This window comes from Pezoporus occidentalis, unplaced genomic scaffold, assembly GCF_034315485.1.
Source record: "Pezoporus occidentalis ecotype Australia unplaced genomic scaffold, CSIRO_AGI_Poc_V1 ctg23, whole genome shotgun sequence".
Lineage (NCBI taxonomy): Eukaryota > Metazoa > Chordata > Aves > Psittaciformes > Psittacidae > Pezoporus > Pezoporus occidentalis.
The window spans coordinates 2,290,155-2,310,943 of NW_026914180.1; the positions used below are offsets into that span (position 1 = coordinate 2,290,155).

Below are 20,789 nucleotides of genomic sequence, written 5' to 3' on the forward strand. Positions count from 1 at the left end.
TGCTTGTTCATTGGTGTAACATAGCAGATTTTTGTTTTCCCTAGAGCACCCAGTAGTAAAGGCTGAAAAATTCTGTGTGACTCAAAGTGCTGGTGTAAAACTGAGAAGAAAAACCTTCAAGGGAACACTTCTCTTTCTGTCCTTCTCCCTCTCTCGCCTTTCTATCAGATTTACCTCTTGGCTCCACACACCATATCTAGTTAATATTTTCCAGACCCTTCAGCCTTGATCCAGCATCCTCTGATGCTGACTGAGACCTGCAGTGTCAGCATGTGCTGGATCAAAGGTCCTGTTTCAGATCCAGATGTCAGGAGGGTTCCCTGATCTCCTGGTTCTGGGGAAGAAAGATCTGAAGCAAAACTGTCTTTAGAGAAGGGCTGTCCTAAAAAAGCCCTCTGTGTCAGGAGGCAGTCACAAATTAGCTTCTAAAAATTAATTTCTGCTGCTCCGTCGCAGAAATATTTTCAGTGTCAGTACATCTGCTCACCACCAGATCTTACACACTGATCTTCCCCCTGGGGGGCTGAATGGAAAGGGTTTAGAAAAATTTATCATAAAGCCCCATTATCCCAATAGACATCTAGGTAACGAAAAAAGAAGTCTGACATTTCTGATAAACACTTTTAGGGACTTTTGTGTATTATTTTTAAGGAATGCTTTTATTGAAATGACTTGTGGATCAGTGTGGGTGGCATGTATAATAGCTACTTTTTCCTTTGAAGTCCTTCTCTATTCACAGTGCTGTATTAGTTAAACCTACAAGCAAAGTACACTTGAAAAGTGAAATATGAATATAGTAGATGGTTTCTTAGTGTCAGCCGGTCTGCAAATACTGACTAGTATAGAAGTGTTTAAGTGTATAAATATGTTTCATTCTGGAGTTTTGGGTTATTTTGTTGGTTTTGGGGTGTTTTGTTGTTGTTGGCTTTTAAAGATATTCATAGCTTTCTGCTGCAGCTGGGAGAGAGTCACAATCTTTAAAACTCCCAGATTTTTTTCCTTCAAAGCGCAAAGTAAAGGTTTGTTGAAACTTTGAATGTAATTGTCCATGAGGACTGAAAGGGTGGGTGCATGCACACGTGTATGTTGCATCGCTGTGTTCTACCTTCCTCAAGATAAATAGCAGTGTTCACAGTTTCAAGCTGAACTGTAGCATAGAGCATGGAGGGTTTGGGATTTTTGTATCTTACTGTAGCGTAAAAGTATAGAAATACGGATTTCTATTTGCTGCACAGTGTGTCCATGTAGGTGCTGGTACACAGGACAAATAGCCATCCATTTATGCTGTACAGCAATTAAATACAGAATTAGACCTTTACTGAGATCTATTAGAGTCATGAGGGAAAGCACTGATGTAGACGAATAGACATTTTAGTGAAACAGAACATTATAAATGAAAGTTGATTTGAAAATATTAAGAAAACTTCCAATTGTTTCAGTAATATAGAAACATTATCATGTGTAATATAAACATTGAGGATTTAGAGCGAAACAAACTAGGACGAAATAAAACCCAGCAGGAGAAGCAAACCAAAATACTCTTTTGACACTGTATCTTTTAATAAAATTTTCAATAAACATTAGAGTAATGTTGTCACATTACCACAAGATATATGGATTGCAGTGAAATAATGCAGTTTACTGCTATTGTGTGCATTAAACAGAAGGCATAGAGTTGAGAAATGTCTTAATTAGCTTTGTCGCTAGTGTTTTCCAGGGTTTGACAAGCAGCTGCTGCAGGTCACTGCTGTTCTCCTGTGCATAGTCCTGATCAATGGTTTTCAACCTTTGTCTTCAGGGCTGAGGGTTTATTGGTGAAACAGTCCAAACAAGAAGCGAGTTCATATATCCAGCAAAAAATTTTGTTAGATTTCTAGAGAGGAAAGTGTGTGCATGCAAGGGGGTTCCAACTCAAAGACTTGAAATACACTGGCATAATAAACAAACAAAAATAGGAAGAAGCTCAACAGCAGAAATTATAATTGTGTGATGAGCTTTGCATTTGCTTTCCTGCAAAAACCTAGTAGGGTTGTACAGCTGTAAAAATCTCCGTAAGGAGCAGAACCATGAGAAGACAGATCCCAAACAGTTCAAAGATCTGTCATTTTTCATGGTGCCCATTCCAAAGACATATGGTCTTCAGACACATAAAAAAACCCTCTCTTGATCAACATGTAGGTTACTGTAAAAGAAATTATTGCACCTGGAGGTCAGTATGAAATCCCAGTTCCCTGGATATACAGCTGTGGGCATTACGGCATAATAGCTTTTGTGTCAAGGGCAGCTCTGTGGGACTGGGGAATAAAATTCCCCACTCACTCCCAGAAACGTTAATCCTGCAAGCCCCAGCTCCATGGGGATCCCTTCCTCCTTCCCTCCAGGATGGCCATGATAACCACAACAGAGCTCACTGAGAAAGAACAACATGAACCAGAGCAAAATTTACATGATTACACTGAAAGGGCACAATTACAGTGAAATATCTTTTTGTGTGGAGGGCATCATACAGAAATGAAGCAAGAACTATCAAGGGTATGCTAAATATTCAAATCTATTCTAACTTTCCCCTAATTATAATCCATATTTTTATATATTTAAATATTTTAGTATTTACAAAGAGAATGTATATGTATATTTACTTCTCAGGAGAAGACAACATACCCTGCTTCCTTTCAGAGTTGCTGGCTGACCTGGAATTTAGCATCCCTTTGGCAATGTTGCCAGAATGTGCCTTCCTCCTCTTGCATGTAGATTTTGGTTGTGATAGCATGGAAGAGGAGGTGAAGAGAGATGCATAAAAGAGGAGTATACGTATGTATGCCCCTCAAGTTCATGGCTAGGTAAAACTACACAGTCCTTACATGTCTTTTACACTTTCTCTGTGAATTGAAAATCCTGGACCATATTCTGTTCATTGTGTACTCCCATCAGTCTGGACTATTCGTCATGACAGAGAGGCTAAAGGGAGGCTGGTCTCAGGCAGAACCATAAAGTTGTTGATCCCAATGGGATATTTTAGGGTGGTGATCAGCTCAGCTTTCAGTTCCTGTACCAATACTGAGCTCTGCCCGGAAAAGCATAAAACTGCTCTAAAGAAAGCCATTGTGGCTATGAGAAATGGGCTCCGCAATGTTGCACACAGCAGTTTGAAATTTCAGATGATGAGAAACCCTTCTGTGACTGCACATTTTCCTCTGAGTAATAGAAATGTCTAAGTTTAAATTTCAGCTGCCATTTCTATTATCAGAGCTTACACTGGCAGCAGCCGTCTTCCTGAAAGCTACCAATTTGTGGTACTGTCATTGAGAGGGTTTCAAAGGAGTGAGCCCACCTGATAGCTTCTAAATCTCCTTTGATTGCTGAGATGCAAGTGAGATGCTCTGCCAGCTCAGAGAGCTGGGAGTCACATGCCTGTATCCCACACATATGGTGAAAAGATCAAAAAGAAAGGCTGAACAATAAAAGTCAGCACAGGTGCAAGAAGCTGGCAGAAGAGGAGTGAGTCTGAGAAAGGACTGCCTTGAACTGAATTCATTTGACGTTACTGTGTGATACATGTATTGATGCTGGTCACTGCAACATTTTAGTTTCTGTCTTTATCTAACCTGTCTGCTTGCCCTGCTCATAGTGTTGGGGAAGTCTCTCCCTGTCAGTCCACAAGATTTCTTCAGAATTTGATGACATATTTAACCTCATAATGAGAACAAGAATAACTGTCTTCCATTTTTCCCCTAGCCTCAAGATGTGCAATTTAAATATGGGCTGTCCTAGCAGGAAAACAGCTCGCAAAAGCTCAGCAGCAGCCCCAGAAACGTGCTGGCTGCATCTTCCCAAGGGTCTTTTTAGTTCTTGTTTTGGCTCCTTAGATGATTAAAATGTGGAAATTATTTTATTGCACCTCTGTAGAGTGCCTTCTATTTGCTTCTAAAGACCATTTTTTATGTGTGAGATCAACTTTCGGTATCCTGAAGGAGTAAGAATCAGATTGTGGGGACAATAAGGTGATGGGACAATTCAGTGGGCACAGTCCTGTCCACCAAACACAGTGGACTCTGTCAGAACTTACCTGCAATTTAGCTACATTTGAAAGTTTCAGACATCAGAGGGGTTTGTACTATTTGCATTAGATATCTAAGTCCAAAACTTAAATCTTCAAAATTCCTACTTTAGTATTGCTTAATCTTCAAGGTGCCCACAGCTGTAGCCCAGAATGGTGTGCATCTTTATCACAGTGACATCATGTCATGGTTCAGAGGAATCCTGGGATTAATAGTCTAAAAGGAGGTTCCAGATGAGTAATGCTGGGTGTCCTGGATCAGTCCCCAAAGTATGGTGTTTAACTCTGTTTTTTTTTCAATTGCCCACAATCTCAGTGATGTCCAGGTCTTTTTGGGTGCTGTCTGGATCATTTTCTGCATTGATGAGTTCCTGCAGTTAGTAAATTTTATTAGCACAATCTAAGAAAATGGCTCTACCATTTCCTTGTTGTTTGAGTCAGCCCAATAGGGTTTTTAATGCCTTCTCCCCTTTCTTAAATTGAATTAGTACATGTGCTGCCTTACTTAAACTACTGCCCTCAACTTGATCTGTCTAAAGCATGCCATTGAGAAGAAAATCCATGCTGTGGTGGGTAGTGGCTTTTGGACACATCTCATATTTGCCCCTCTGCAGTGGGAAAGTCAGGCAAGGATGCTTTCCGCAGAGATAACACCTTTGTATTTTCACATGCAGCGCAGTGCCGAGCCAGCAGCACTTGCCTGCTTGTCTTTAGAAAATGCCATTATTGATTTGTTCCAACGGAGTGGCTAATTGGGTCATACGGAAAGTGCTGTCTGCCTGCTGCCAGGATGGAGTGCTTTGCAGCTTCTTACCCCTTCCTCAACACCAGGCACGCATGCTGTGGGATCACTGCCTTTCCACGCACAACAACCAGGTCCCAGCTCCCACCGTAGCCAATTTGTGCAATCCTGAGAGTGCAAAGCAGCCTGGGGCTCACCCCTGGCTGTGGAAATCCTTCAGCAGCAGCGAGTTGTTGCTGTGCTTGGTAGAGCTCACCTTTCCCTGACCTGGCAGGGAATATTGCCGGCGGGAAGGGGATAGTGTCTTTCTTTGCCTCTCAGGGTTTTCTACCTGCACAGCTGCACTTTTTAGTGTGATTTTCCTAGACCCTTCCAAGGTAAAGTAAGACCCCTGCTGTGATTTTCAAGAAGTCTGGGTCTGCACACAGGACCCAAGGGATGTATATTGCCTTGATTTTGCACACAGAATGAGTATTCATTGTTCCAGAGCACACCTTGCTTTCTCAATCATACTCATATTTTTTTTCTTGATTGGCAGTTCTCCCCTCTTTGGCTCTACCAACGTCTCCCAGGAGAAACAGGTTTCCAGACTTTAGATGAGTAGTTGCCTCTGTACATGTCAATGGTAGGGCTGGCTGCCACCACAGTCTCTATTCAATGGAACAGTTTCTATATTGCCCTGAACCAGATCCACCACCACCACCCCCCCCACACACACACTTTTATTCTCTTTTTCCCTGTATTTATTTCAGAATTACTGACTCATTTTATTTCATTTGACAAGGTGAAACTGTTTCTGATGGCTTTTTTTGCATGTTTCTACCAATAAGAGAGTCATAATTTTGAGGTCAGAAAGGATGATTAGGATCATCATGGTTGACCTTTGTCATAACACTGAGTCAAAGACATCAAGTGCTAATTTCTGCACAGAGCCTGTAAGTTTATTTTAACTATGATACGTCATTTGTAGGAAGAAAAAAAGGAATGAAATGTCTCAGGTAACAAAGAGTTCACCATCTGCATCTGGACACACATCTGTTTCCTTCATATATAGTGGAAATTTTACAGTACAATTTCTGTGCATTACAGACCTTCTCCTAAACCTGAAGTGACTCTGTAAAAGTCAATAGAATTATTCCAGGTTTTAGTGTGAGGTGTTCCTGCCCATGGCAGGGGGTTTGGAACTTGATGATCTTAAGGTACTTTCTAACCCTAACTATTCTATGATTCTATGACATAAGTGTAGCTGAAATTATTGAAAATTGCCATAAAAGTGCCAGTGCATAAAGGTTTTGATATAAAATTGTTTGTGGCAATGTCTTACTCTCCTAATAATTCTAACACCTATAAATCAGAGATGCCATGAAGTCATGTGTTTATTTGACAGGGTACGTTAATTCAGCCTTTTACTGCAGGAAATATACTTTATTGTCAGGAACTGGAAAACCCTTTCAAAGAGTCTTTTATATTTATAAATTTTTTATATTTAAATATGGAAATTTATATTTTGTCTGGTTTTAGTTCCAGTCTGTGGGACATGTTCGCTTTTAGAGCAAATGGATGAAATACCTTTGAATTCTGTTAATGACTCTCCAGTTCTTACTGGCAGGACAGTGAGCCCACGTGTATACGTGCATGCAGCACACAATAAATCTTACAAGCATTCTTCTTGTCAGCTTTATTTGGGCCAATATTTTTCTGATCATTAAGTAAGATAGCAGAGCTTTTTCATTATTGTTGCACACATAGTTTGCCTGGATTTTTCCCTTTTTAAGCTGTATGTTTTGTTTTGCATTTCTTGAAAACTGCATAGAACTCAATTATATGCTAGTTATTTTTAGCAATATAATAACAACATTTCTGTATTAATTGTCTTTGGAAGAATAGCAGCAAGGCCATTAGAAAAAGAAAAAGGACTGTAAATCACACCAATAGACTTAAAGCACCTATGTCCTCCTCCCAGATTCTACATATAGAAAGACGTGTTTATTTTGTTTCAGTACGCTGGGGCAGAAGAAGGAAGCTCTATGTCAGATCTCTGCTGACGTGATTAGAGCAGTCACACTGAGAACAAAGGTTTTAGGATGCTTGTTCAGTATGCGGTGGCAGGGAAATATATTTGTCCACAGCATAATGCCTAAGGTGCAGGAAACACAGGAGATGTTGGAGGAGAGAAAGTAGTGGGGGGGAACCTGGCATTAAAAGAGCCGATATCAGGCATAGTGGACTTGACAACATGCATTTGGACAAGTGCCCAGACTGTGGACTACACGTCAGTCACAGCTTACTGGATGCCATTTCCCAGTATCCATATCCCCCCCTGGAGCAAAATGCAGCCCAGAAATGAGCATTTTTCACTGTTTCTCCCTTTGGTAAAGAAAATGCTGACATTTAACATTTTGGACAAAATGAACAGCAGCCAGTTCCCCCATAGCTTCTGTGCCAAGTGAGACACTGTGTGTGTGTGTGTCGGAGGCTTGAAATTACTCCCATTAATTGTGGTTCAAAATATGGTCCAAAATTTGGAATAATGGTTATTTTGTTGCTATTGCCTGTAATAATGTGACACTTCCTTAATGATCAAAATATTACTGCGTTATTTGGGTGAAAGGTTCTGGGTTATTTCAGGCACTCTCACTGCACTTCGAGGCAAACTTCCAAAATGTAAACTTCCATAAGAGGAGACCATTAAGTTGAGTTCTTCGTATTATGCTGTGGAGAGATCCCAATTACCAAAAGAAACATAAAGTAGATTGTGATTAAACTTCAAAATGCAATTTAGCAGAAGGTATTAGCTTGAACTCTGAACAATGAACACTTATGAAACGCTTTCACTGCCTATTTAAGCTTATTGAATTGATAACAGGCTAAATTAACTTTGGCAGTCCATCTTTTTGCCAAGTTGTCCCACTTAGACTAATTTTAAGAGTCAACCCTTAGAATAATGAATCTATCTTTTATTATGGGCAGTGTGTTGCCCAATGTGGGAAAAGATATTAGGCCAGCAAGACAGAAGCCATTAGAAATAACGTGCCTTGTCCCTCTGGGGCCAGAATTCAAATGCTTAAAATGCTTTGGATTAATCCAAGAAGGAGCACTGCTAAACTGCTGTTTCCCTCCTTGAGGGATGATGTTTTGCAAAACATCCAGTGCTTGTTCAGAGACCAGCAGTTAGTGGCTGTAATGGTGTTTGTCTGGTGACGTTTTAGTTCACCTTTATTCAAAATGATTGAAAATACCAGGGCAAGCTGGTTCAGGGGGAGCTTTTGCTGTTAACAGCCTCTGCTGAGCAGCTGTGGTTTCTGGCTTGTCTTAGACTTAGCCATTCTGAATTGTAAGGGCCAAATTCTGGTATTTTTAATCCAGTTGAGTACTCACAAGTGCTTTATTTTTTAGAACAGGTACTGCAGTTTTCTTCCAAAGACCTTGTGGCTTTCAGGAGGAAAAATGTATTTCTTATGTCCCCCAGGAGGACAAATTCTGTGTTCAGCTACATAGATGTAACTTCAAACTTCGGTGGCCTTAACTCTGACAGGTGACAGACCAGTTGAAAACTCCCTTGGTTCCTGTAGACATCCAAGTTGGGGGGATAATTTCACCTGCCCAGGAGCTGGGCAACAGGCTTATGCTGTTTCTGAACTCAAAGACTATTGTGTTTAGCCTCTTTTGCCCATATTGTTCTTCTGCATGTATGTGTTAGTGGTTTGGGTTTTAATAAACAGGGTCCCTATAAAGACTGGGTTATCAAGAGTAAGAAAAAAGCTCCAGATGGACTCAGGGCAAATGTGGTCAGCACCTTCTAATTCTGATGTTTTAGTACTCCCCTTGCACCAGATTGTTTCTGGCTTTTGGATAGATGAATGGCAGGAGAGAAGACTGGAATGGGTAGATAAGGGCTTCAAAACTGAACAATAATCACTCTGCTAGGTTAGCCTGATGTCTGGTTGTTTCTGCTGAAGTGCCAGGTGACATAGGGTAGAGAGTGGGGATGACCAATCCCAAATAATCAGGTTTAGACTTTCCTGTTTTCATAACCTCTCTGAGGAACGTGCAGGTCTTAAAGTATGTTCATGTGTTGCAGCTTTAGGGTGGGACTTCAGGCGCTTTACATCATTATTGCAAATGCTGTAGTCTGTTAACAAAATTCACTTGTAAACAAACTTAGCATAGCACGAGTCTTCTCTGTGTCTTAGCTATAATCCTAGCACTGTGTTGCTCCAGGTTTTCCTCTGATTTCTCATTAAACTGAGTAGTGGCCTCTCTGCTTTACAGAAGCAATTCTTCAAAGTGGGTTAGAGTGATTCTTAAACGTGCACACTTAAAATTGACAGCTGCACACCAGCCCTCTTTTATCCTAGGAGAGTAAGTGAGGTTAATCTTCCCCTTCTCATATTGAGGAAGCAAGGGAATTTTCCTGATACACTTGGTGATCTTTGTTCTCATGCTAAATGTGCAGAAAGATAAATCCACTGATTTTATTGGTGCTACAAGGATTTACATTTATTTGCGAAAGACGAAAACCAAGATCATAAATGAGCTGTTCTGGTATTAAGAACACAGGATTTGTTTCTTTGATTCGTGGTTATTTATTTCTCTCCCAGTTTAGCTCAGATTTGTCAAGGCTTTTCAGAAAGGCTGAATTCAGCATATCTGAGAGTTGTCAACCCGACAGCTCTGCAGACTGTAGTCTCCTGTTTACTTTACACACAAAACAGGATCCACCAAGGCACTAATGCAAGCTTGCCGTATTTCAGCAGCTTTACAATCTGCTTGCTTCTCCACTTGTGTGGAGGTAGGATATAAACAGTTCAGTTTTCATGATCATTTGCTTCTTGGCTTCTTTGCAGACGAAGGGTGCCAGTTACTAGACTCAAACTGTTGCTGAGAAAAGATGCCAATTGCTACCAGGCAGAGTAATTTTATGATACCCATAGCTGTCTGCAAGGAAGAACACAAACATCAACAATTACTTTACAGAGTAAACAGCCCTCGTAACTATGCGTGACAGTCTGCTGAACTGGATTTACTCTACATGAAAAGCTTCTCAAACCCCTATTGTAGTATCTGAAATCTGGCTGTAGGAAGCTCTGCAGGTTAAAATATTTTGTCACCTATTGAGCTGCATTTCTTGAGGAGGCTCAGTTTCACAGCATCTGTCAGCTATGAATGGCTAAAGCAGAGATATTTCTGTTGCCAGCATCCTTGGCTGCTACTGCTGCTTCCTCTGATGGGCAGTATCCCATGGTAAAGCACAGTCCCACCTGTGTTGCCAAGTGTGTGCAGACTTGTATGGGGGGCGATCAGGACAAGCCTCCACCACTATGAGTCTACACCTGGAAATATCCTGACAAACTTATTCCTGGAAAGTGACTGCAGACCCTGAACATCCCTGAAATCCCATTTAGTGTCTCAAAACTGGTCTTCAAAAAGACAGAGGGATGCATGAGTCTGGTGAGGAGTATTAGGGAAGATATGTGGGATTGAAGCTTCTTGTTGCACTGGGAAGTCGACTTCTACTACATTGACTGAGTAAAGGGCAGATTGCCTTTGCACTGTCTCACCAAATTGGTGAGATAGTGGGGATACTCTGCCCACCTCATAAAATAACTTAAATTAACTTTTTCCTGGCGCATCTTTCATCCTTGCTGGCTCTGCAGTAACAGTTGCAAGGGAGAGAGCTCCAGAGCTAGTTCCCAAATCTTGCTTCCCCACCTGCTTGGGACAGGAAGCTTTCTGCTATCAAAGGCTTTTCACATCTTCTTTCCCACAACAGTCATGGGCAGGGAATCAGAGAACAAATGTTACAAGCCAGGGTCATGATCTAGGGACTGAGTGAAGCATCAGAAGAACCCATTTGAACTGATCACCATCTGAAAGGCAAGTCCTAAGATCCTTTCTAAATTTGTTTGCACAGGATGGAAAAAATGATATTTCCATTGGGAAGGAATAAAGTGAATCCATGCTGATGACAGGTATTTGTCTTGTTTTGCCAACAGCAAGTCCTCTTTCCAAAGGAGCGGCATTTACACTAATCCCCATTTGAGCCTGAAACAATTAGCCGATCTGTGCTTTTCAGAGGCAGAACGCAGTGTGGAGCCTTTGTATTTATTTGTGTCAGCAAACAAGTATGTGGGTCTGTGCACAAACACACTTGAGATGTCACCCAGATTATGCTCTATTTTCAATCTGGTTGCTGCTTTTTGGTGCTATAACTGGCTTGCAGCATGCAAGGGTACAACACTGAGTCCATCCTCCTCCATGTGCTAATTACGAGTACGGTATTGGCAGATCACCTCTTTTTAGGGCCTAGGGCAGAGCAGAGTTGTGCAAACTTTTGGTTTATGCTGTAAAGGAGCTGTCTGTACTAGGCTCCCAACCCTCTGTTTGTATGTACAAAGTTTTTGTACTGCCGAATGGTTTTACTTTATAAATTATGAAAACAACTGAATCAATAAATATTAACATAATGTGTATTGCCTTGGCAACATGGCACTTGATACAAAAATTAAAAACAAATTATATAAACCACCCACGTTGGGGAGCTTTACAGGAGATAAACCTGCTGCCGTTGCTGCCAGAAGAATAAATCATCTGGAATCAGAACAAAGGCAAACAGTCCAAAGTTAAACAACATAAACCAAAGGCACCTTTCCCCAGAGAGGTCTCTGCTGATCATCAGGTGCTGTGTGCTGAAAATGAGACTATCGCAACCCATGCGAGTGGCTTACCAGGGCTGGCATCAGTTGCTTGCAAAAACTCATTTGATTCCCTGAGATTCCTTTTGGGATCAGTCTATACAGCCAGCTTCTTTTGAAGAGTCTGTTTCTCTCAGAGATTTTCTTCCCAGCTTACAAATTTGCAGGAAAAGTCTGAAAACACATGGTAATGAACCAAATAATTGTCTTGAACACACGCTCATTTTGTCCCCATTGGATGATTCGCCAGGATATATTTCTTCAGTTTTACTAAACGTTAACTCATCACAGATACTTGGTATGATCTCTGGGAAGCAGCTGGGTCCATATTTCCTGGAGCTTAGTCTCTAGGAGGAAAGTGTTGCTAAGTCTTGGTACCGCACAGAGAGGGTAGTAGATAGAGAATTGGTGTAAGTTTGGCATTTGACTGTAGCTTAGTGCAATAATTTGCATAACAACTTGAATATTTGTCAGATCAACTGAGTTACAGTCTGTTCTCATACACTACACAGTTTCTAATGAATTTGAGTGCACAGCCTTTCTGCATAAATGAACTTGAAATGTCACCTCAGTTTGCATTGCACTTTTAACATGAAACAATTGTTTCTGTTGTTTTAGTGCTATAACCAATACCATGCCATTAAGATTACTTGCTACTAAGTTGTATGCACATTGCATTAAAATAAAAAGACTTTTTATGGCTGAGTGCCTTGTGCATACTCTGCCTTCTGTGTCAGCTTCTCCCCTGAATACTACGCTATTTCCAAAGATGCTCCTTAAAGAGTGTTACTTTTTTGACAGGGACAGAACTGTAGCTCAGTGATTACGAAGCAGGCTGTAGTCTGAGAAGATCAGTGCTAAACTGTGCCTAGAAACTGTATGTAGTACATTCTTATGCAGAGGGTTGGGGCTTGGACATGCATAATTTCATTTATTAAAGTTAGAATATATTTTAGACCACGTGCCATCTGAAGCAGGAAACGAGTAATTTGATTTTAAATTAATTTGCTAGAAACACAGAACAGCATTTGAAAGGGCTGGTACAAACCTGACAGTCCAAAAGTATTTATACAGAGAGCAATTTGCTTAACCAACTGCTTCCTTTGTGTCATCTGTTCTTGCAGATAGTTATATTTGGAATAAAGTGTTTTTCTGCTCCTGGTACCTCTTGAGGGACTTCCTGTGGTGATGTGGCTTTAGAACTGAGGCAGGTAGGCTGTGGCTCCCTGGGGAAGGGAAACTCATTTAATACATGAATAATGTCGAATGTCAGTCAAGCCAAGGTAAAAAAAAAAAAAAGGTGGACAAATGAAAGATAAGTAGGTTTAAATAATTACTGTTGAAATGCTGTTATGCTTGTAATTTTTTTCTCAGCATGGAAGTCCTTCTGTAAGCAATTCAGCACAACTCTTTGAAACCGGCTAGAGCTTTATTAATATTTCAGTGGCAGCGTTAGTAACGCCATGAACAATGGTAGTGCTGTGATGAGCTATAGTGTTTTCAGAGAAATCCCTGTCTTAGATGAATCAATAAAACCACATTGATTTGCACCAGCAGAGAACTTGGGCCTCCCAATGTAGACACCAACCCTGCAAGCATGCTCTCCTCTGCAATTAGTCCTGGGAGCACTTCTAGAGAGCTCAGCAGCAATAATCATCACCCCAGGAAGAAGTGGCTGGACTTAATGGCACCACTCATACTAGCAAGCACTGGGTCTACTCAGATGTGTTTGCAGAAAAAAAAATTATTGCTTTGATCCCAGAGTCCATTCCTTTTTAGGGAAGTACTTAAGGACATGGTCTCCTTTCAACCTGTGTTTAAGTCCCATTGGCATTGGTGGGTACAAAGCAGTGTTTTTCTGAATAGGAGGCGCATACATTTATGTGCTTGCTTGCAGTTTTTTCACATCTGCTTTTAGATGCCTTTTATCTCTTTCAGTGAACTTTGCATTATCCTCCCCTTCAATGTGTATCTTGTCTCCTCTGGGTGCAGTTGTTCTTCCCACACTGTTTCAAGCAGACACATAGCACAGCATTGGGTATTACACTTGTGCCTTTCTCCAGGTGTATCACTCAGTATCGCTGCCTGATTGCGTGACTTCAGACTATACCCCTCAGTTATTTGACTGAACTGGAAGCACCTTTCTGTGCACCACAGGTCACTGGAGGAAGATTGTGTCTCAAAACCATACTCAAAATGGAGATTTCAAGGGGATTTCTTCCCACATAAGCAACAACAGCTCAGAAAAAATGTTGACCTATTTGTATTTCCATTTTCTACTGTCAGATATCTTGACATACCCAGTTTCTACAGCTCAAAAATTACAGCATAATCTTTTGTTATCTTTTTTTTTTTTTTTTTTGCTATTTTCCTTAAGATGTTGTCCCCTCACAAGAATAGTCCAGGGTATTTTCTCTTCTAGCTGAGAAGTTCTCCTTAAGAAATAAGCATGCTATCAAAGAAAAAGAAAATAAACCCATCTAGGATTGTTTCCAGCAGGAAAAACAGCTGCAGCTGAGGGGGCAGCGATGCCAAAGCCCAGGCGTCCGGAGTCAGAATTCTGAAATTTGTGAAGAGTTAAGTGAGTTGCACGTGGATAAGCAGTTGAAGGCTGAGCCACCACCTCCAGTAGGGCAAAAAGAGGTAACAGAAACAACTTTCCTACCTGATACTGCATGCAATTCATTGCACCAGCTCCATAGTGCATGTCACTGATTTATGTGGAGTTTATGGCTTGTAAAAATACATGTTTGTCAAGTGGTAGGAAAGCAATAAGACGTACTAGGTATTACAGTCTTAGTAAAGATGAGAGAGGATTTTGTTGTTATTAAAATCATTGTAAAACTTGAGAAATGTGGGATTCCAAGAGGCTTTGAGACGAAAAAAAAAGAAAAAAACAAACATAAAATTATCTATAATGTTATCTGTCTTATTTTAGGAGGAAATGTGTGTGTTTTCCCACTGAAAAGTAGAAAACTGAATGAGAATGGCATCTGCTGACTTGGCAGATCTGTTCATTGAGTTCACTGGAGGGCACTTGCGATCTGTCACAGATACCATTTCTTTTCCTGTTAGCACGTAGCCCCAAGAAAAAGTGCAACAATTTAAGTAGCTGACATGAAGATACAGGCTAATTAAATAGTAAGCCTTGGTGTTATTCAGTTGACATTGGCCAAAGTGCAGCTCACTTATTGTTTCTTGATGTGTACACATGGACATTTATTTTCAATTAGTAGGATTATGTCATCTGTATGAACATGAATACCAAAAATACATGTATTTGTAATGTACACTGAGTGACCCCATGCTTCAAATTCCCTGTATCCTGCTTGCTGATTTCTTAGGGTTTTTTCCCATTCAGATTTGTCATTTTATTGACATTGCATTGCCTTTCTTTTATTAGAGAGTGATGGATTCCTCTCTTCGAAATCTTGAGGTTTTGGGTGGAACTGGCGAGTTTGGGTGACGTCCTGGGAATTTGGGGAACTCCATAGCTCCTGGATATTGGAACCAGTAGTGGTTTTGAGGGACTGAATTAATGAAACAGAAAGGATGACTTACTATCAATATGCACTGCACTTCTCCCAGTTCTGCTGTAAGACTGCTGGCAAGTTTGTGCCCAGCAGGAGCAATCCTATGAAGAAATCTTGACAGGACAGCAGGAAACAGACACATCACAGAGCCAGAGCTCATCTTGTCCAGACCTGCTGATTCATATTGTCATATGGGGTGGAATTTACTAAATTAAATGTAGACATCTGCATCTGAACTTGTCATCTGAGACTCCTTTGTAATCAGTGAGGACCTGGAGCCAGTGTAGTTAGGTAAATATGTCTCATCTCTGACTGAAATCAACATTACAATTAGGTCAGGTAAATAGTCTTCTGAAAGTGCTTCTTTCTCTCCATTGACTATAAATGGATCCCAGAGTAACAAGATGAATTGTACGCTTAGGTGAGCTAAATTCCACCCACAGTAACCTGAAATCCTCTAGCCACGAAACATTTCTTTAAGGAACAATTGTCCGTGGCAGAATACTTCTTGGTGTATTGAACTTCATCTTCAGAATGGAAAGGTCCTGAACTTTAGAGGAAGGAGAATTAAATATTTGATATCCCAGCCTCAGGAAAAAAAAAAATATATGTATTTACCAAAGAAACCCAAAACTTTAAAATGATGAGATGAAGTATTATGACTTGGAGAAGTTACAAGACAATTTCAGGATTTTTTCTCTCAGGCGATTAGGTATCCTTCATGATTAAATATCTTTTTGAGATAAATAAACTCTGTGATCCTAACATGGAGGCTGGAAAAGTATGTCCTTTTTTAGTGCTATAATGAAATGTCATGATAAATCAGGAACATTCTAGCTTTGATATATTCAGCAACAACATGATAAAGAAATAATCCCCATTTCCTCCCTCAACTTTCAAAGGATTATGGGACATAAAGTCACCTTTCTATAGTAAAGTACAATTGATTCTATTTGCAGCTGCTTAGAAAGAGGTGGAGGAATATGGCAATAATCCAGGGATGACTTGAAATCAAACGGAAGTTCACATGAGGTTATGAATGCCAGCATGAAAGAGCAAAGCCCAAATGATGCTATTTTTGAAGGCCAGATCTTGTGTGGACATTACATGCTTAAAGTCTTCCTATTCAGAAGTAATCTTTGTGCCGGCACACAAGGACATACTAATCATCTTTTTGATGAATGTCCCAAGAACTTGTGACTAGCCAAATAAAGCCAGCAACTGAGAAGAAGTAACAGATTTGGTCTGCCTAAGAGGCAGGGCATTGAGTGATTCAGTCAATAACAGGAAGCACTGAACGTGTTCTGAATAAGACACTGTTGATGTCAGTAAAGGATACATTATATGATTAAAAATTCATCCTATATAAATCATCAGAAAGACACCATAGAAATAAAATCATTGATGTCACAGGTGGATAAAACATCATAGAACAAATTGCTGAATCTCTCTGCCAAAATACTGCCCCATAAAATATTTTGTGCAGCTTTGTGGAATCTACCTTTAAATGTATCTTTACAGGCAACTTAGATTTATTCATTTACCAAAGGTAACAATTCACTTGCTTAGAAAAAAAATCTCATGGCTAGGTATATACCTTAATAACTAGCCTTTTCTTCTTCTTTTCCATTTGAAGTGCCATTTAATTACTCTCTTTTAACAATTTTATCCATCATTCCCTTTTTATGAATTGGTATCGCTTAATGTAGCAGCCTGTCGTTTGCTTCCTTTTGTCTTTGGCTTACCCCCTGAAGTCACATGCCATTGTTCTTTCATTGCATTATTTCTTGTAAATGAATATCTCTATGCCTTTTATCTGACTTTTTTTTTTTTTTACCTTTTTCTTTGCAACTCCCTCCATTATTCCTTTTTGGAGTTCTTTTACCAAGAAGTAAGCACAATATTCCAAATACAACTTCCAACCATAAATAGAGGAAATAGCATCTCATTGCCTAGATGCTTCCATGTAGGTTTTCTGCATTATAATATGACGCTGCAAAATCACATCTGACTTTTTAACATTAGTTCAGGTTTCCAGGATTTCCATTGACATTTTCCTGGAATTCTCTCATTTGTACTGTTTTGAGGCAAGTCCCATTTTGCTATATTCTTTCCATGTTTCACTTTTTTCCTTTACTTTCTGCTTCCTCGGCTTCTATACTCTCTCTGATTTAATGTTATCAGCAAACATGAGGATTATATTGGTCAGTACTTCTTCTATATCTTTAGTGAGGATAATGCTGACTCTAATCCCTACAGATCTCCTCTGAAGACAAAGTTTTTGTTATATTCGGGTTCTTAGGATGGCTTTTCTCCACCCAGCAACAGGTGAATCCAAGCCAGTTACAATTTATTTTAAAAGTAGACTTTCATGTAATAAGTATCCAGATATTTTCTTAAGGTTTATATATCAGACATCAATTTGATAGATTAAGGCTATGATCTTCAGAGGTGGGGGTGGAAGGGCGATAAGAGAATTAAGCCTTGAGCAAACATCAATTTTCAGTGAGATTTCAGCATTTCAGTGCTAAAGGCTTTCTGAAAAACCCATTCAGACCCATTTGCCACTGTTACAGACACAAGTGGTGGGTGTGTACCTCTCTGGGTACTTAAAACAGCCATTCCACCCAGAAACACGTTAAGAACTACCCTTTGCAGCATGAATTTATGCACTAGTAGGAGGTCTCCCAAAGCGGCTTCTGATGGATCCCATTGTCTCTGCCTGGTACACATCCTCTACTTACTTGTTCCAAGACAGAAAGAGGAGATTCTGTATTTGTCCTTTTTTGCCTTCTTTTAGCATCTTTGCATCCTGTTTGTGCACAGTACACTTGGCATACAGGAGAACCACCTCTCTGCCTTTACACCTCTGTGTCATTTGACTCCAAGAAAGCACTCTCCTTTTCTCTTCCGAGTCATTATTTAATTTATTTTAATCACAGGCTACAGTGAGTGTTTAGTGATCTGTGATTCCCATGATTATTCCCTTTTCCCTATACTCAGTATTGTGTTTACTTATTGCTGCTCTCCTGGGCTGTTCTCAGTTTTCCATAAGCATTCACTATTGATCACTAATGGTGTGTTAACTTGGTGTATTGGATCCCTTTATGCCCTACAAGGTGTGTGTCTGGATCTGCTGATTTTGCCTGATGTTTCAGGCTTTCTAGATATTTGTATTAATTCTAATAAGCTGTCCTCATGCTTTTTGTTGGAGCCTCTGTTCGATTCTTTTAAAAAGAGTTTATTTTCTTAGGAAACTGCATTTTGACAAGTTACATCTCACTCATCAGTTGTTATTATGTCTCTAGCTCTTTCGTTTACTGAGTTTATGAAAACCTTCTTAAATCCCTTTAACCTTTCTGGCAAAGAGTAACCTTCGCTTCTTTCCTACAAGCTTTCCTAATCTTTCCCTCCTTTCTCATACATATGGTTCCAAGAAGGAACCATATGAACCATGTGAAGTCCCAGTTCAGACCCTCAAACCTATGTATAGTGTTTTCTGAATCCATTTGCTCCTTTTCTTCTTCCAAGGCTTTTCAGAAGAAATCCTCTCTGTTTTGTCTTGCATGTTCCCCATCTCCCTTTGACACTGATGGATTCTAATATTTTTTTTTAAACTCCTTCTGATAAATAACTGTTTTGAATTCTTGATCCTTTAGGATATTTTCCTTGTAGTCTATTATAATTGCACTGTGTTGTGTTCTGTGAATTCCCTAACCTGTCTCTGCTAAATGCAGCTCTCTTACTTACAATGCTATTGAGTTGATATTGTTCTCACAGTTTTCTTTAATTTCTGTCTCTTGGTAAGAATTATATCCAGCAAGGCTTCTTTTCTCATTGGAACCCCCATTTTCTACATCCTACAGCTGTATATGATTTAGAACTACTTCAGTGATCTGTGTTTTGATGTCTTCATAACAGAACAGATAATGGTTAAATGCATTCCGTAATGAACAGTATCAGAAAGTTCTGACTGTGCTAAAATTAGACTTTTTTTTTTTCCACTATCATATACCATTGGTAGTCTGTAGAAAATGGGCTCTGTACCAGAGTTGCATTTTAAATATGGATTTTTTAGAAGCTTTATCCATGTCTTTGACCTGTGCTTTCTGTTCTGTCTTTTTAAAAGGCTTCTTCTGACTTTTGAGTAGAGCATTAAAAACCCTAGCCAAGACTATGACCTTCTGGATGCTGCAGATAATTGCAAGCGAATAGCTTCCATCCCCTCTTGCAAGCATTGCTGGAACGTTCAGTCTTGCCCATTTTACCCTAGGGTTAGCATTTCTCTGAATTCAGCAATAAGTTTTGCATTGATTGTCTATATTGGAAAACAGAGGGCCTATCTTCACATTAATGATAAAGATGTAAAGCTGTACCTGTTCTCTAACTATCATCCTCATGAAAATAGTATTTTATGTGTTCATGCCATCTCTCATATAGCTATTTCACAGGTTGTTTAAAAGCACAGGTAAGTATTACTGTCCAAATTTGTTTTTTAAATGGAGATAGTACTATTGCAAGATAACATACAAAAAGATTGCAGTAGGTACTCAGACAACAGTTAACAAACCACCCAACTCTCCTGACTCCTGTTTATAGCTATTCTGCATGATGTGACCCATAGAAGTTACCAGCTTTGATGTTGCCCACTCATGCCACATAGTGCTCTAATACAGCCAGAAACAAGGAGCAGGGCTGGGCAAATCACAGAATCATAGAATCACTTTAGTGGCCAAGTGAATAATCAAGTAAAGCATAATTTTGGATTAACACAAAATTGAAATATCTTATCGTGATGAGTAAAATAAAATAGGGGATAAGGTGGAACCCTGTTTTCTTCTGAAGAAGATGTTTTGATTTGTTGAAAGAAAGTTTTGACCTGAAATGAAATTTCTGTTTTATATTTGGGTGACATATTTAATCATACATCATATTTCTTTTAATAGCAAATTCTGCCTCTAGAATGATTTTTTAAAATAATACATTTCCCAGCAATTTTTACCCTGATCTACCTGAGTGTTCCCCCTCTAAATAGATAAGACAACCAGTGCTTCAGGAATCAGGGGTTTCCTTGTCCCCTTTTTGCAGAGGAGGATTTGAGAAATGCTGAATCCAAACAATGCACCTAAGATGGTGGTGTCAGATATTTCAGGCAAGCAATGAATGTGTCCTTCCTCCCATATCACCTTGAGATCAGAGGTTTGTGCCCACAAGGCAAGTGGCAACATCACGTGGTGGGAACAAGTTAGGCATGGGATGAGGCAGGTGGGAGAGCCCTCTCACACGCATGTGTCTGTAGCATCGTGTGACTGGACCCTGGTGTCAGAGGGACTTGTGCTGTTCTCAGAAGAGAAGCCTTGGCAGCAAGGAGCAGAGCGTGGTCCTGACAGACAAGGTGCAGTTTTCACCCATCAGGCATGGGTGAGGGGCCTAAGGACCTAGGTCCCACTTCTGGTTCCTCCCATCTGAAGGTATGCCTTCAGGACATACAAGCCTTAAAATAGTGAGTTGTTCTGTCACTCCAAGCTTCCACCTACCATTCATATTCAATTGATGTTCACTGTCTTTCTACAATTTGCTTCTCTCTTGTTTAAAAACAGTAAGTTTTACATGTTAACTTTCTTTTTTTCTCATTAATCGGTCAACTGCTAGCTCACTGCAGCATAGGCAGAGCTGTCATTCGAGGAATGGGCACCATGTGAAGTGCATGGAGATGTCTCTGTTGTAGTGGCTTTAGCTGGGATATTGGTTAGTGGAATAAA

The 20,789-nt window shown here is 40.0% G+C and overlaps 1 protein-coding gene across 4 annotated transcripts in view; it reads left to right on the top strand.

Moving 5' to 3' along the window:
* Positions 1-20,789, top strand: part of LOC134165051 (sodium channel protein type 5 subunit alpha-like) — a 213,711-nt gene that overhangs the window by 141,258 nt on the left and 51,664 nt on the right. For 2 of the 4 annotated variants that reach the window (XM_062621392.1, XM_062621395.1), the window contains one exon: positions 13,979-14,137. In XM_062621392.1, coding sequence (XP_062477376.1) covers positions 13,979-14,137 — 159 coding nt within the window. The remainder of the gene's footprint in view (positions 1-13,978; positions 14,138-20,789) is intronic. The other 2 variants (XM_062621393.1, XM_062621394.1) reach the window with 2 other exon arrangements.